Source organism: Citrus sinensis, chromosome 2 (assembly GCF_022201045.2).
Source record: "Citrus sinensis cultivar Valencia sweet orange chromosome 2, DVS_A1.0, whole genome shotgun sequence".
NCBI classification, from domain to species: Eukaryota; Viridiplantae; Streptophyta; class Magnoliopsida; order Sapindales; family Rutaceae; genus Citrus; species Citrus sinensis.
In genome coordinates this window covers 23,021,766-23,036,808 of record NC_068557.1, presented here as the reverse complement: position 1 = coordinate 23,036,808, position 15,043 = coordinate 23,021,766, and the positions used below count along the sequence as shown (strand labels likewise).

At 33.9% G+C, this 15,043-nt stretch overlaps 2 protein-coding genes across 2 annotated transcripts; one reads left to right on the top strand and one right to left on the bottom strand.

The window, feature by feature from the left end:
• Window positions 1–4,685: 4,685 nt before the first annotated feature.
• On the bottom strand, window positions 4,686–9,593 carry LOC102611745 (protein NRT1/ PTR FAMILY 8.3). Its single transcript, XM_006492211.4, has 5 exons — window positions 9,426–9,593; window positions 7,662–7,767; window positions 7,370–7,587; window positions 6,714–7,270; window positions 4,686–5,690 (listed from the first exon to the last, which is right to left on the bottom strand). The coding sequence occupies exons 1-5, from the start codon at window positions 9,474–9,476 to the stop codon at window positions 4,868–4,870; spliced, it is 1,755 nt and encodes a 584-aa protein (XP_006492274.1). The 5' UTR covers window positions 9,477–9,593; the 3' UTR covers window positions 4,686–4,867.
• Window positions 9,594–9,813: 220 nt separating this feature from the next.
• Window positions 9,814–13,501, top strand: LOC107174342 (cell division control protein 2 homolog). The gene is made up of 8 exons (XM_052434412.1): window positions 9,814–10,078; window positions 10,535–10,747; window positions 11,095–11,212; window positions 11,678–11,851; window positions 12,296–12,456; window positions 12,540–12,627; window positions 12,714–12,767; window positions 12,977–13,501. The coding sequence occupies exons 2-8, from the start codon at window positions 10,539–10,541 to the stop codon at window positions 13,184–13,186; spliced, it is 1,014 nt and encodes a 337-aa protein (XP_052290372.1). The 5' UTR covers window positions 9,814–10,078; window positions 10,535–10,538; the 3' UTR covers window positions 13,187–13,501.
• Window positions 13,502–15,043: the final 1,542 nt, after the last annotated feature.

Below are 15,043 nucleotides of genomic sequence, written 5' to 3'. Positions count from 1 at the left end.
GGGAGGCCCCCTTTTTATAGATACATGGAGTAAATCATGGCCATCGGATTAAAAACAGTTTGGACGCTCAGGATTGCGCCACGTCATCAGTCAACAGTCCACGGTTTGACCACGCGGATGAACAGTAACACGGTTTGACCCGACTTTGAACAGTAACGCGGTTTGACCCGGATGAACAGTAACGCGGTTTGGTTGAAAATAATCCTGTGTGATGCATGCACCGTACGCGAGATTTTTCGTCCACTGATATGCTGCCACGTCACCATCAACAGTACATAAGAATTTTAGTCCAACAGGATCGTGACACCTCATCAGTCAATGCCACATCATCGGTCAATGCCACGTCATCATCCGTCTATGTGAACAGTGTCGTGAACAGTAACGTATACAGTATCGTACACGTGAATAGTACCGTACATGTGAATAGTGCCATTTTTCCTTTTATGCTCCTCCTAAGGTTTTCGACCGTCCTGAGTTCAAAAGTGATGTCCGTTTTGCCGTCTGATCTCTCCTTTATTGTGAAATGACTATAATGCCCCTAAAATACATAAATTACTTAATTAAAATAAAACACACGTAATTAAATCATAAGAATGTTAAATACATAAAAGTAAGGGTTGTTAGTAAGACTTGAAATGTAAAATGACGGTTTTCTCCTTTATAAATATGCATTTTCTAACACTCAACACCATGCCCATTAAATCTTGGATAGAAATGGTTGAAGAACATGGAGCCCAATACAAATCTATTTCTTCTGATGACCAAGTAAAGCAATGGATGAGTTCCATTACAAAATCTCCAGAGCTCATGCTCGCCCTACAAAACCTTTCTCAAAGCCAAACTTCTCCTAAAAAAGAAATTAATAAACCCTCTTCTCAAAATATTGTTGTGTCTGCTGAAAGCTCATCTTCCCAAATTGTGCTTTCCTAGCCAACACCTTCAAAGAAAACCTCTGATTGGTTCGATAAAACCCATTTTCAAAACATTCTTTCTATGGAAGATGGATTTTATCATACTGATCCTTTTCAAAGCATTTCAAAGTTTTTTCCCAAAGGCTGGTTTTTCAAACCATGGTATTTGACAAAACCCCAGTCTTACTATCCAAGCATTTTAGAAATAACTGAATCCGTTAAATTCAAGCATTTCTTTCTTGATAAAACCCATTTTGAGCCGGCTTATTCCACGGCCACAATCTTAAAAGTTTTGAGCCCAAACCAGTAGGGTGATCTACTCCACAATTTCAAAACCTTTCCTTTAAATTTTGAGACCCGTTTACCACATTGTCGGACTTTTTCCTACTGGGATTACCAACAAGCCTGGTATAACACCTTTTTTATCCAAAACCCTAAAAAATCTCATTCTTGGTTATTTTTCTTTAATTCAAAAATAACCGTCCAAAGCCTACCTAATTGGTTTCATCATTGGTGGAACTTCTTCGGACCAATATCTCAAATCCTAACTCCAAATGCTACAAATTGTTTAAACCTCTTTAAAACCCATTATAATCCTTCTGACTCAGAGAAAAGATTTCCCCAATTTCTCTGTTTTTGTACAAACTTCTTCCTACCATGGGTTTGGATGTGGAACCTCTGATTTCATACCCATGAGTCCCAAGTCATCCTTCAAAGAACCTTCAAAGTCAAATGGTGGTCAAAATTTGATGAACAGTCCAAATTGACTGTTGACATGATCAAAGATTGGCTCTCCTCTAAAAGCCTCCTACAACCAACCCTAGAAGCCTTTAAAGCCCAACAAACCTTCCTGACCCAAAAATCCAAAGCCCAGTCTCTATTGGCAAGAGCCAAAACTGAAGATGAATATTTTAAAGCCATGGAACAGCTTCTCGCCTCAAGATCAAAATCCTCTGTTGCAGATTCCACTGAAGATGAAGACGATGATGAAGACGAAGAGCCATTCATTTCCCTTGGAGACGAAAACGAAGATGATTGTTTCGGCATTTTCTCTCCAGTAAAGCATTGTAAATAATTATTTGATTATTTACTTTAAAAAAAAGTAAAATAATTTTTATTCTAGTTTCGGGTGGTCCCCTGGACACAAGTGAGAGCGCACATGTCTCTTCACCCGTATTATATGTCAGTCTGTATTTCAGTATTTGTACAAAGCATCTACTATTCAAAGATACGATCCAATTGTCACTGTGCACTTAAAATTCCGCTACAGTGAACAGTGCAGATTTTCAGATGTTACTGTGCACTTAAAATCCCGCTACAGTGAACAGTTTAAAGATTTTTGTATAAAAACCGAGAGGAAGACTCAGACTCCTCAGGTTTTTCATTTCTCATTTTTCAGAGCTTCTCTCTCTACTTCTCTTCCTTCTCTCTAAAACTCTCTCTCTCTCTCTGGGAATAGGAATCTGGAATCCGAAGACAAAAAGGAATTTCTCCTGTCTTCAGATTAATTTCTCATAATTTCCCTTTCTTCTTTACAAAGAAAAGCAATCAATGTAAGCATTCCGTTTTTAGTTTCATTAAAGCACTTATAATTTTATTTAAAGCCATTTCAATTCCATGTACTTTAAATTTCTGCAATTTACTTTTCTGCAATTTAATTTTATGCACATTTAAATTCCAGCAATTTATTTTTAAAAGCACTTTTCTTTTCAAAGCATGCTTGCAGACTGGTCTTTATCAGATCTGCCATAAAATTTGTACGTTCCTCTGAGGCAAAGAGACCGGATCTCGATCCTCAGTTGTAAATCTTCTCTTCTCCCTCCATTCCTTCAGAGCACCATTTTCGGGATCCGGATTTAGTACTGTGTATGTACCCAAGCCTTTAAAAGTATCTAATCTAAATCTGGTAATAGCCCAATAAAAAGAATCAATCACGTTTAAAGCAACTTAATTCTATTTGGTAAAGAGATAATTGATTTTGGTATATAAGCTGGACACTCGAGGATGCGGACTACTGGTCCAAAGCGCTATTAAATATCGGCTTTAAAATAGCTAAGCCGGAGTGATTTCTTAGATAACAACGCAAAGTACCATATCAAACATAAAATTGACCAACCGCGTTCAAATTTGTTTGATCATTGAATGCTCCAAAGAATTCTATAACCAAATTTGGTAAAGCTTATTTAAAATAAACCAATCACGATTCAATTATTTGAATCGTGATTGGTATGTTAAATAATTTTTTATAAAATAATTATTAGTTTTGTGATTGTTGCATATATTTTACTTTTTTGATTAATATGTTAAATAATTTTTTATAAAATAATTATTAGTAAGATTGTTGCATATGTACAAAAAATATTAGTTCTTTACATTGATATTTATTGTTTAATTTGCTAATTAATTTTTTATAAATAAATAAATTAATGTCAATATTATTGGAAATGTATTATTATAAAAGGAAAGAAAAAAAATAAGAGTAAGAATGTAATATATTTAATTATAGTGGTGTTTTGAGATTTTTTTTAAATATGAGGACTAAATGAGCACTTAAATTAAAATATAAAGACTAAACAAATATTTATAAGTTTAGTAAATAAACATAAAAATACAAGTAAACAATAAGTCATAACCACATCCTATTCTCCAAAGGTACATGTTTGAATGTTGTAATGTATATTTTAATTTTTAAGCTTTATTCAAAATTGTAGAGAATAGTTGAGGGTAGGGCATTGTTGGAATTTGATTCTCCGAATAGAAAATTATTTTCAGAAATTAAATTCACACGATTAGAATTTAACATTGTTTGGCTCTAATATAAGATGATTTTGGTGAAAAAAGATCATAATCAACAAATAACAAATAGGAGGATCAAAATGGATCGCGGTTCCCAAGAATTTCATTGTTTGAATTGAGGTGGGGATTTGTTCGTATTGTAAACTCATATGCTCTTATTTATTAATTGTTAAATTTTTTTTCCACTTGAATAAATCATGAATTTTTCTAGCACAATATTAAAGATCGAATTGAAAACTTACAATAGCTTGCCAAACAAAGGGTAAGAGAAAAAATAGAACAAATATTACTCGCATAACATCTACAATAGGATTTAAAAAAACGTAAGCCTCATAATTTAGCAAATAAAAGACTACTCGAATAAATGGCAGAATTAGGACAAATATACATGAAACTTAAAATATTAAGCACAACAAACATTTTGTTATTGGACATAATTTTTGGGATTAATTTTATAAGAACAGAATGATACAAAAAATGTGAACCGATTGGTTTTTTATTTGAACCAAACTAAACCAAAAACCAATTGATTCAGTATTAAAATTGAAAAGAGTTCAATTTCTATATACATTAATATTTTTGTATAAAATATGAATGATTAGAGATTACAATTAAATTGGAGATTACAATTAGATTGGACTAAAAATAAATAAATTTAGGTGAAAGGTATAAAAATTTAGCTAATATAAAAGAAAAAAGATTAAATTTCGTAAACCAAAAGATCATATAAAACCAAACCAAACCGAACTGTAATAATTCAATTCTATTCCTCACTTCGGTTCATATCCGGTTCATAACTTCTTGATCCAATCAGGTTCAATTCAGTTTGATTTTTGAACAAAACCGAACTGAGCCGATTAATGCCCACCCCTGTTTTGAGGGACTGGTTCATGCTGACGTAATTAATCCTGCAAACTCAGATCACAAAAATGACCAGCTGCTTTCATGAAAATGATACTAACTCTAAATCAGAACCAATGATAAAAGAGAACTTAAATTCCTAATAAATAAATACAAGCAGTTATTATTAAGAAAATAAATTCATATTATTTTACAAACATTGTTCTTGGAACTTTAAGGAGATTTGGTGGCTGTGAAGCTGCAGATTTTATGTACAAAACCATTTGGAGAAGTGGCTACTGCGTCTTCTTGTAATAAAATTAACCGGCCTTCTTCTGCTTGTACTTTTTGGCACAGACAACATACAACAACATATTAAAAATGCTGAGTCCAGCTAGAAGCCAGAAAAAATAATCAAGATGACCCTTATTCAAGTTATCTGGAATCCATCCAGTTTTCCCTCCAGCAGTTGTGAAATAAGTTACCACTGTCAGAATGAAAGAACTAAGGTAATTGCCTAACGCTGTCGTCAGAAGAGATAACGCACTGCACAAGCTCCGCATCGCATCTGGAGATTGGTCATAGAAGAACTCAAGCTGTCCAATGAATGTACATACTTCTGCCGCACCCAACAAGAAATACTGTGGTATTTGCCAAAAGATGCTAATTGGCACAGAAACATTTTGGTCAACAAGCTCAAGCTCTCTTGCAAGACGCAATCTATTGATCTCAACCACAGCAGCAGCAGACATGCAGAGAACTGACAGAAAGAGGCCAATTCCCATTCGCTGCAACTCTGAGAAACCCCTCTCCTTGCCTGTGAACTTCCTTGCTATTGGGACAATGATCTTATCATATATAGGTACCCAGAAAATAACACTGATAACATCAAAACTTGAGAGAGAGGCAGGAGGAATGGTGAAAGAACCAATAGACGTGTCCATCACCATCCCTTGTTCCACAAACAATGTAGACATTTGGGCATATACAGCAGAAAAGACAATTCCAGTAGCCCAGATAGGAAACATTCGGATCAAAATTTTTAGTTCCTCCACCTGAGTTACAGTGCAAAGAATCCAAGGATTGGAGAAATCACCACTTTTGATCTCAGCATCTGAAACTACAGCAGCTTTGTCAAGGCACCTGCGAAAAGTGGCTATTAGATACTCTGCTTCTTTTTCTGGGAGCAAAGATTTATTGCATACGAAATTTCAGGAAACTGTTAGTTGAAACTTCCCCCCTATAGACTGAAGTGATTACAGGAATTAAATAGCATTACCATATGCAAACAGAAAAGAAAAAAGGAATTCTTATTAATGATAAATTCTAAAAGATAAGATGCAAGAAGACTGTATATTTCCTCAGTCCAACATCCAAGAAACATGGGACAACAAACACAGAACATAATCCCAAATTGCATACTGTAATTAGCATAATTCCTAGGAAAACATTATCTAAAATGAGCATGGAAAACCACATTGTGCATCCATATCCAGCCAGTGATAAATACTGCCATACTAAAAAACTACATGTCAGAGATAGAATCCCAAACATAGAATAAGACTTCCAGTTTAAGACAAGAACGAGTGAGGAGGATACCCAGACACAAAGATACGCTAGACATGAAGTGGCCAGATAATAATTAGGCGTTGATATACATAACAAAAAGAGGATATACACGAGAAAATTCTGCAATTAACATTTTTCATCTAAACATGGCAATGTCTATGAGGTGGACAAATTGCCCTCAAAATATAAGCTTAAGCAACCAAGGGAAAAACCTGGAGTAGGAACTCGATTTTAATATGGTTAGGAAATTCAATGTTCTATCATCCTTTCAGATGATATTCAATAGCCCCAGTCATCTTCACACATAAATTCGATTAGTTTATTCAATATACTCAGCATTACATCAAATGAATCCATAAAATTTTCCTTTGTCAGTTACTTATCCCCATTAATTTGACTATCTTGTGTCAAAATGCCAAGAACTAAATTTGTGGATGTCATAACACCCCCCCAAACTTAGTATCGTGATGTTCCATTTCAAAACTAGCTAATAAGCTTTTGTGAAGAGAAAATTATCCGCTGACGGTTCAACCCAAAAAAGGTGGGGGTGGGGAATGAAGCACACAGAATGTAGAAGTATAGAAAAAGAAACTTTACCTAAGTTCATCGCTGTGCTCTATCTTCCGGCTACCTTCAATGGCTGAGGCTTTGTCTTGAGTTTCATACAGAAGAGTACTGTCATTAGGTACTTCCAAATTCCATTTACGGAATGAAGCAACCAAAACCTGACACATTCTTGTAATGGGGCTTCCCCCTGGCCTTTGAAATCTGTAGAGTGAAGTTCCTGAAAAGAAACTTGCAATGGCAAAGCCCATAAACAATGCAGGAATTCCAAATCCTAGTCCCCACCCAGCATTGTCTTGGATCCATACAATAAGACTACTTGATATCAGGGCACCAATGTTGATAGAAAAATAAAACCAGTTGAAGAAGGATCCCTTCTTTACTCTTTCGTTGGAATCAGTATCATCAAACTGATCTGCCCCGAAGGATGAAACACATGGTTTAATCCCACCAGTCCCTAGCGCAATCAGATAAAGCCCAAAGAAGAATACAGCATACTGAGCTGGAGTAGCCGAAGGGCATAAAGCACCCACACATTCAGCCGGCTTTAGAGCAGGAATTGAGGCTGAGAGAGTCAATGTGCACATTCCCTAAACCAATTAAAACTTCATGTCACTGACGGCCTCAAGCAAATGTGGAAAGGAAATGAGGAGAAAAGAAACCATTGCCAATAAAGAGAGATAAATTACAATGAAGTAAATTGTGGAGAAAGCAGCAATTGTCCAATATCTTCCCCAGTAAGCATCAGCTAAGACAGCTCCAATAAGAGGTGTAAGATAGCAAGTGCCTTGCCAGGTGGTAACATTTCTTGCAGCAGACACATTTCCTTCGTGTAGTTTGTGGGTAAGATAAGAAACAAGATTAGTTGCGATTCCATAGTAGGCCAAGCGTTCACAACACTCAGTACCTGCATTTCAGATTACAACCGTCATAAATAAGAATATTTAATAAAAAGAACAAGGGAAAAGAATCCTAAATTACCCAAAATGAAGGGGCATGCTCTCCAATTTCCAGTGTTCTGCTTCAGAACAGGCTTCCCACTAATGTCTACAGAGCCATCTCCTGTGTACAGTCCACTGCTTTTATTCTAAAGAAGTAACATAAAAGATCATATAAGACAAAAAGATACCAATCTCCAAGGCAGTATATCAAGAGAGATAGAGAGAAGTGGAGGAGAAAGTGAACAATTTTGAGGAAAATAGATGCACAAAAAAGAAATAAATAAACAAACAATAAAAAAGGAAAAGGAAAAGTGAAAAGGCATTTATTCAGCGAAAATAAAAGAATAAAAAGTTGTTTTACTTTTTGTCATTACTTTTTGTTGACACGAATACAAAACTTAAAAAGTCATATATAACTTCTTAGTACATTTCAACTACAAATAGTAATAATCTTCTAACTACCCATGGGAAAGAAGCCTTCACTTAAAGAAAAAACATGCAGATAGATTTTGCAATCAGAACTGAAATAATAACAAATCTGTCTCAAGGTAATTACATGCCAGTGAACCTTTCATTTGAAGGATTATGGCAAGATGATGACTGATGACAGTTTGTCATCTGCATCTCACCAATAAAGAAATGAATATATACAAAGTGAAGGCAAAACCTCTATTCATTTGTCTTTCACACATGGAAGGGTGAAATTGGTAGGTAATCACTTAAGGATTACCCAATCTAATTTTCATTCATTAAAGGTAATCATTTATTCAGTACCACCGTACCCAACCTTGCAGTTCATAAATAACAAAGATGATCCTTGTAAGCCACTATTTGCAGCCTAGACATCATCAACTGAGGGAGAAAATTGAACAACTTCATCAATTTTCCATCTGTCTCTCCCAAAAAAAAATCTTGGAGGCAGAACATAATCTAAGAACTCTCATCACAGCTCGTTGAGATGATGCATTTATATCATACTGCACATACCACTACAAACTAAGAAAGACGATTTTAAGCATAAGCACGTAAGATTTAAGATTTTGAAACAACAAACGGAGGCAAAAGAATTGAAGTCTCAGCAGAGAGTGATGAAATGTCATCAATCAGTTCAGAGAATTCTAATATGCTCAATAATTTGAGATTAGAAGAACAAACAGACGAAGAAAGAATAAAAATCATGAATGATACTAAAAACAGTAAATTTTTCATTTTTAACAACTATTCAAGGTGATGATTTTCCTATAACTGATGTCCTCCAGCGAATAATTGACTAGACTATGCTCAACCCACAATAAAAGCAACCTGAGATCATGTTTGATCACTATATTTCAAGATGTGTTGATCTAAGTCAGAGAATAGCATATAGACGCATCAATAATAGTATGATCTTTACACATTCACATTATTTGAGCTTGTACAATAAAACTGAACACGCATCGCCCAATTAAAAAATAGTCACTTAGAGAAAACTTCACTTTCACACACAGCTTTCAGACAATCCAGCAGCTAAAATTAAAATTCCTTTGTGTTCAAAACGAGTACAGAAATCCACAAAATTATAAATATAACTTATAACGAGACAAAACCAAAATATATACAATTGATTCATCATAAAGCAAGCTATATTTACTAAAAATAATGTCACCCCATAACTAAATGCATAAACCATATCAATTTGACTTACAATCAGAATGTCTAAATCCCTAAATTCACTAAAACTCAAAGATGTGTAATAAAGTCAAAATTTTCATTTCAAAATTAAAAGTTAAATTTGAATGAAGATACTGGTATTGATCAAAATAACCTCAATGTTTCCTTCTTCCAAGAGCAGTCTTTCTTCCTCGATAGAGCCCATGGTCTGTAATTTTATCTTTTCAGGATAAGAAAGATCGAAGCAAATTAGAGATGAAGAAAAGACTTCCTTTCTTTCAAATACTAACAAGGTATAAATAAAATATTAATTAAGTTGTGGGCCATGGGGGATGACGTATAATCTTAAGCGCGCATGTTTTCTGACCGGTGAAATTGTTAACTTCGGGGCGTGAAGACAAGGATGAGTAAATGAAGAAACCACTCCAGGTTGGGCCCAAAAGGAAGGCCCATTATAATTAGCGGCCTTTTTGCTATTGTCTTCAGCCAACTGATTCACAAGGATGGTGTGGTTTACAGGAAAAATCCTTATGGTTCTCTTTAACATTCAATTAAGTTGTTAATTTTGTATGATTAAATTGTTAAAAATGGAAGAGGATCAAATTGTCACAAAATTATTGAAATATCCCAAACGCAGTGGTGGATTGACCGCTGAGATGCATTTAAACTTTTTGGCGGGAATTTCAGGGGTCAATAACAGAATTTTTGCCCTCCCCTTTGTCCAAAACGAACAGTTTGATTTTATTTTCCCAAAAAAAGAAAGAAAAGAAAAACGGCTTCTCTGTAGAATCAGTGATTGAAGAACAGGTACCATCTCTTACTCTCTATATCTAGCAAGATTTACGATTAAAACCAGTGATTGATTCTTCAGTAATCAATGTATTGGGTGATTGATTCTTCAGTAATCAATGTATTGGGTTTATCTTCAATTTTGGATTTCTTGAAATCAGGATTCTTGTTTTTGGTTCTTAATTGATGATTTTTCAGTTGGCAATTCATCTTAAGTTCATGAATGCTTGATTCTTTGTTCTTCTACTTTAACTGCTTCATTGCATAAGATTCTAATCTTTATCTTGTCAAATAATTCATTTCTTTTAGCTATCAATCATGTATCTTTCTATGATTTTAATTTAGCACATTTTCGTATTTATGCATCTGAGAGATACATTCCTTTATTAATCCTGTATTAGCATTTTACATAATTTTCTCAGTCAAGCTCTATTTTGTCATTTTTTTCTGTTTCGTATCTCAATTTTGAATCAGATCAATGGGAAAGCTGAAGAATTTGAACTACAAAAAGATCAAGAAAATAGGAGCAGGCGGCTACGGCGAGGTTTACAAGTGTCGTAATAAAGTAACCGGCCAGAAGGTAGCTATCAAGATGATGACTATTCAGACTGAGCAAGAAGGTGTCCCAAGCTATATTATTAGAGAAGTCTCTCTTCTCAAGGAGTTGGAACATGAAAATATTGTCAGGTATTCTTACTAATATTCACTTATTGAATACAATAGTGATTGAAGAAAATAACTTATATAATTACAATTTGCATAATGAAGAAATGGACTAGCTGCTTGATATTTTGGTGTTTGAGGCTTGGCATATATGTTTGGAACCAATTAGAAGACAAATATTTTTCAGTTGCGTAAATTTGCTTGGTAATCAAAGGCATGAGACCAAATATACATGATTCCCTTTTGTTACTGCTCGTTGAGTATGATTCTATTCTCAAATATATGCTTAATAATTGGAAGACTGCCTGGACAGATCCTACTAAGACTCCAGCACCTTTTTTGCCTGAATTTTGGTGACAATTTGGCTGCAGGTTGCTGGATGTACAGAGTGGTTGGACAGACGTGTTTCTTGTCTTTGAGTACTTAGACCTTGATCTGCATTCATTCATCACCAGGCACAAGACCACTTTGAATTTACTCGTTATAAAAGTAAGCAAGATTGTTTGCTTTATTCTGTCCGGTACTCCTTTTGCTCACTGTTTGAATGAGATTAGTTCTTCTATCAGACAGCACATGGTACATTGGTATATGATTAATACAGTTGGAGAGCTTAGTTTTTCAATCAGAAAGCACATTTTACATGGATTTATGATTTCTTTGTAAAAATAAAATTATAGTTTTTTTTTTTTTTGAATGTGCTTTGTTTGTGGAGATATTATATTAATTAGTACATGTGAATCTTTTTATAGGAAGAATTTGATCAAAATGCATTCTTTTTTAATTGCAATTACAAAACATCAGGAATGCATATAAACTTCACTTATTGTGTTGAAGATTGAAATGAATGGATTTCAAATAATATGTTAAAGATTCAATGTCCATTTGGCTTTTTAATGGTCCATCAATATATTTTTGACGGTAAACAAAATTTTCTTTCTCTCTGTTCCTTAACAGGCCATATTAAAGCAAATTCTTCTCGGTTTGGCATATTGTCATTCACTCAAAATTCTGCACAGAGATTTGAAACCAAATAATCTGTTGATAGATCTCAAAAGGAACACAGTGAAACTTGCTGACTTTGGACTTGCCAGAGCTATTGGAGTTCCTCAGAAAGAATATTCTCGTGATGTATGCATATTTATCTTTCATTCTACTGATTAGCTTTAAGCCTTAGCCAGAGCATAATATTCTATTTTCATTACTTTGAGCTCATTACTGAGAAGTTTTGCTTCTCTCTAATCTGCTATAAATGTAGGACATCTAAAACACATATACATGTTTCACCCTAGGAAATCTTAGAAAGTGATACTTATTGCTTCATGGTTAGATGTGTGCTGGTAGAGTTTGTGTGTCAAAATTGTTATCTATTCCTTTACACTTTTACCTTCAAATAAATATCTTATGTTTGTAATCTTTTTCGTTAGTAATGCATTGACTGACATTGATTCTCAAATAAATATATATTATTGTAAAGCAACAAAATCGCAAGTTAACATCCTGATTTTATACTTTATAAAATAGAAGCACCAGGTCTCCTTGACTTATTTCTTTTCTTTTATGCATTCTCTGCAGTGTGTATATTCCCCGTATAAGGCACCTGAGCTACTGCTTGGCTACACTGGATACTCTACTCCTATAGACGTGTGGGCTGTGGGCTGTATATTTGCCGAGATGATAACTGGGAAGCCTCTATTCCCTAGCAAAAAGCACGATCACTTGTCACTCATCTTTAGGTATCTTACGGACTTGACAAACTACCTGGTTATATCTTTCTTTGTGACTGTCACCCTTCTTACAACAAATTTCTTTTATGAAGCCTTTTGGGTACACCAACTGATGAATCTTGGGCTGAATCAACTTATATAAGTGAAATCCTTCCTTTGTATCCTCATTTTGAGCCTGCAGTAAGAAATCTTCTGGATTGGTTTTCTACTTTGCCTCAAGAGCCTTGGAATTATGATTAACATTGTTGTCGTCTGTTACTGTTCAGAATTTGGCTGAAAAGTTTCCCAATTTAGAACCTGCTGGGGTTGATCTTCTGTCTGTAAGTATCAATAAAAATGCATTTATAGACCACACTGTAAGGGTGGTTACCAAATTTTCCCTATTCATATATGAAACTGTATTCAACTTAATAATCATAAAATATTCATTGATATCCTTTCTGAGGGGAAAAATTAAACTGATTTTTTAGCAATTGTATTTACAGATTTGCACTTTTCTTAACTCAGGCCTGCTCTTGTGTGCTTACAGCAAATGCTCTGCTTGAATCCAAAACAGAGAATTACAGCTATGGATGCACTTAAGCACGAGTACCTTATCGGGGTTGAAAATGTTCCCTTGGTATTGCCTTCTTCTAGCTGCATCTCTTACCAGTGCTGTGAAAGGAATGCAACCCTGAGTGATATAATTGAACAAAACCGCCGTGAGTTGATTAAAAACCTTCTGAAGCGAGATGTATAGTTGTTTGCTGCTGGTATTCTTCCTTGAACATAGTTTTCTACTCAACTGCATTCAAGGGCGGATGAGACCTCTATAGGAGCTTCTTTGTGCCTTTTTCCCCCCCTTAAAAGAAGCTGATGTTACTTGCTGGTGATTTGCAAATGTAAAGTTAGCCGCCAAGAATTTTAGGACTTGCTACTTGCTTTGGTAACTTCGAATGAGTATTCTGATTTTGCTGATTTATTTTTATTTTACTTTTGGGAAAGGTGATTTTGCTGATTAACCGTAAGAAAAAATTAGGAGTGGACAACGGTCGGGCTGGCACTCAACGTTTGTCTCACTATATTTTAAGATGCTTTGATCTAAGTCATCAAATTTCGTATAGATGCATCAATAACAACAACAGCTTTACACAATGACATTATTTGTGCTTGTACAATAAAATTGAACACGCATAGCCCAATTAGAAAATCGTCACTTAGAGAAAATTTCAAACAAAGCTTTCAGACAATCCAGCAGCGAAAATTGGAATTCCATTGTGTCCGAGCAGAGTACAGGAATTCACAAAATTATAAATATGACTTAAAGGAGTCTAAATCCCTAAATTCACTAAAAGATAAGTAATAAACTAAAAACTGAATAAAGATACTTGTAATAATTTAAATAACCTCAATGTTTCCTTCTTCCAAGAGCAATCTTTCTTCCTCGATAGAACATAGAAACCATGATCTGTAAGTTTATCCGTTCTTTTTTCTTTTTTTCTATTATAGGGTACAGTTCAACTAATATTTATGATCAGAATTCAAATGGACTCCCTTGGATCAATACTAGTGGAAGAAAAATAAACTCTTACCGACTATATCATTGGAAGGAAGAGGAGAGTCCTAAACTCAAATTCAAGTTCCTGTGATTCGTAATTTTATATATTTAGGGTAAAGAGTGAATCATTCTTTTCAAATCTAAATGATGATACTTCAGGTTTGTTTCTTAACCTCTGAAGTTATTAATTTCAAACGATTTTAAAATTTTCTTGTTTGTTTTTTGTAATTTATATTTACTTTTTAGATATTTACATGTAGAAAAATAAATTTTTGTAACTTTTATCTTAATGAAAAGTAAATATTATATCTTAAAAATATCTCTATTGATATACATATTTCCTAAACCATAAAATCCAATCCCTTTATTCATTTTGACTAGTAAGGATGTAAATGTCAAATAATTATATTTAAGGTATTTTTTTATTTATAAAAACAAACAAACAAACAAACAAACAAACAAAATTTCCCTTTATATTTAGATATAAGAAAAACAAAAATAAACATATCATTCAAATATTTTTTATTCAAACTATTTAAAAAAAAAAACAAACGATACCTTTGTTTAAATAATGATAAGGTGGGAACATGCCACGTGGGATGACAAAATGATCGTAAGTGCACTTGTTTATTTATAGGTAAATTGTTAACTTCCATGCTCTGTGAATGTGAAGACAAATATAGACTAATAGGAAGACCCTTATTTAAATTAGAGGCTTTTTGATATTTCACGAGGGTGATGATATACAAGAATGTCCTTGTAGCTCTTTTAGGAGTATTCATAGATCAGATTTTATATATTAGATATTAATTCATATTCGATTCATAATTTTGTAAATTATAAATTTTTAATTCAATCCAATTTATAAGTCACTAAAATTTAATTCAAATTTAATCAATACGTCTGCAAACATAGCAGATTTCACATAATACACATCTAACTATCATCTAATTGGTTGTGGATTACAAATTTTTTATCATATTCGATCCACAACTAATTAAATAAAAAAATTAGTATAAAAATAATTTTACTATCGATCAAATTCAAAATTAAACAATA

Coding starts and splice junctions, on each gene's coding strand:
- LOC102611745 (XM_006492211.4), bottom strand. CDS start 9,476: ATGGGCTCTATCGAGGAAGAAAGACTGCTCTTGGAAGAAGGAAACATT. Junction 7,588..7,661: donor AGCATGCCCCTTCATTTTGG/GTAATTTAGGAT, acceptor TCTGAAATGCAG/GTACTGAGTGTTGTGAACGC. Junction 5,691..6,713: donor GAGCACAGCGATGAACTTAG/GTAAAGTTTCTT, acceptor CACTTTTCGCAG/GTGCCTTGACAAAGCTGCTG.
- LOC107174342 (XM_052434412.1), top strand. CDS start 10,539: ATGGGAAAGCTGAAGAATTTGAACTACAAAAAGATCAAGAAAATAGGA. Junction 10,748..11,094: donor GAACATGAAAATATTGTCAG/GTATTCTTACTA, acceptor ATTTGGCTGCAG/GTTGCTGGATGTACAGAGTG. Junction 12,457..12,539: donor CACTTGTCACTCATCTTTAG/GTATCTTACGGA, acceptor TCTTTTATGAAG/CCTTTTGGGTACACCAACTG.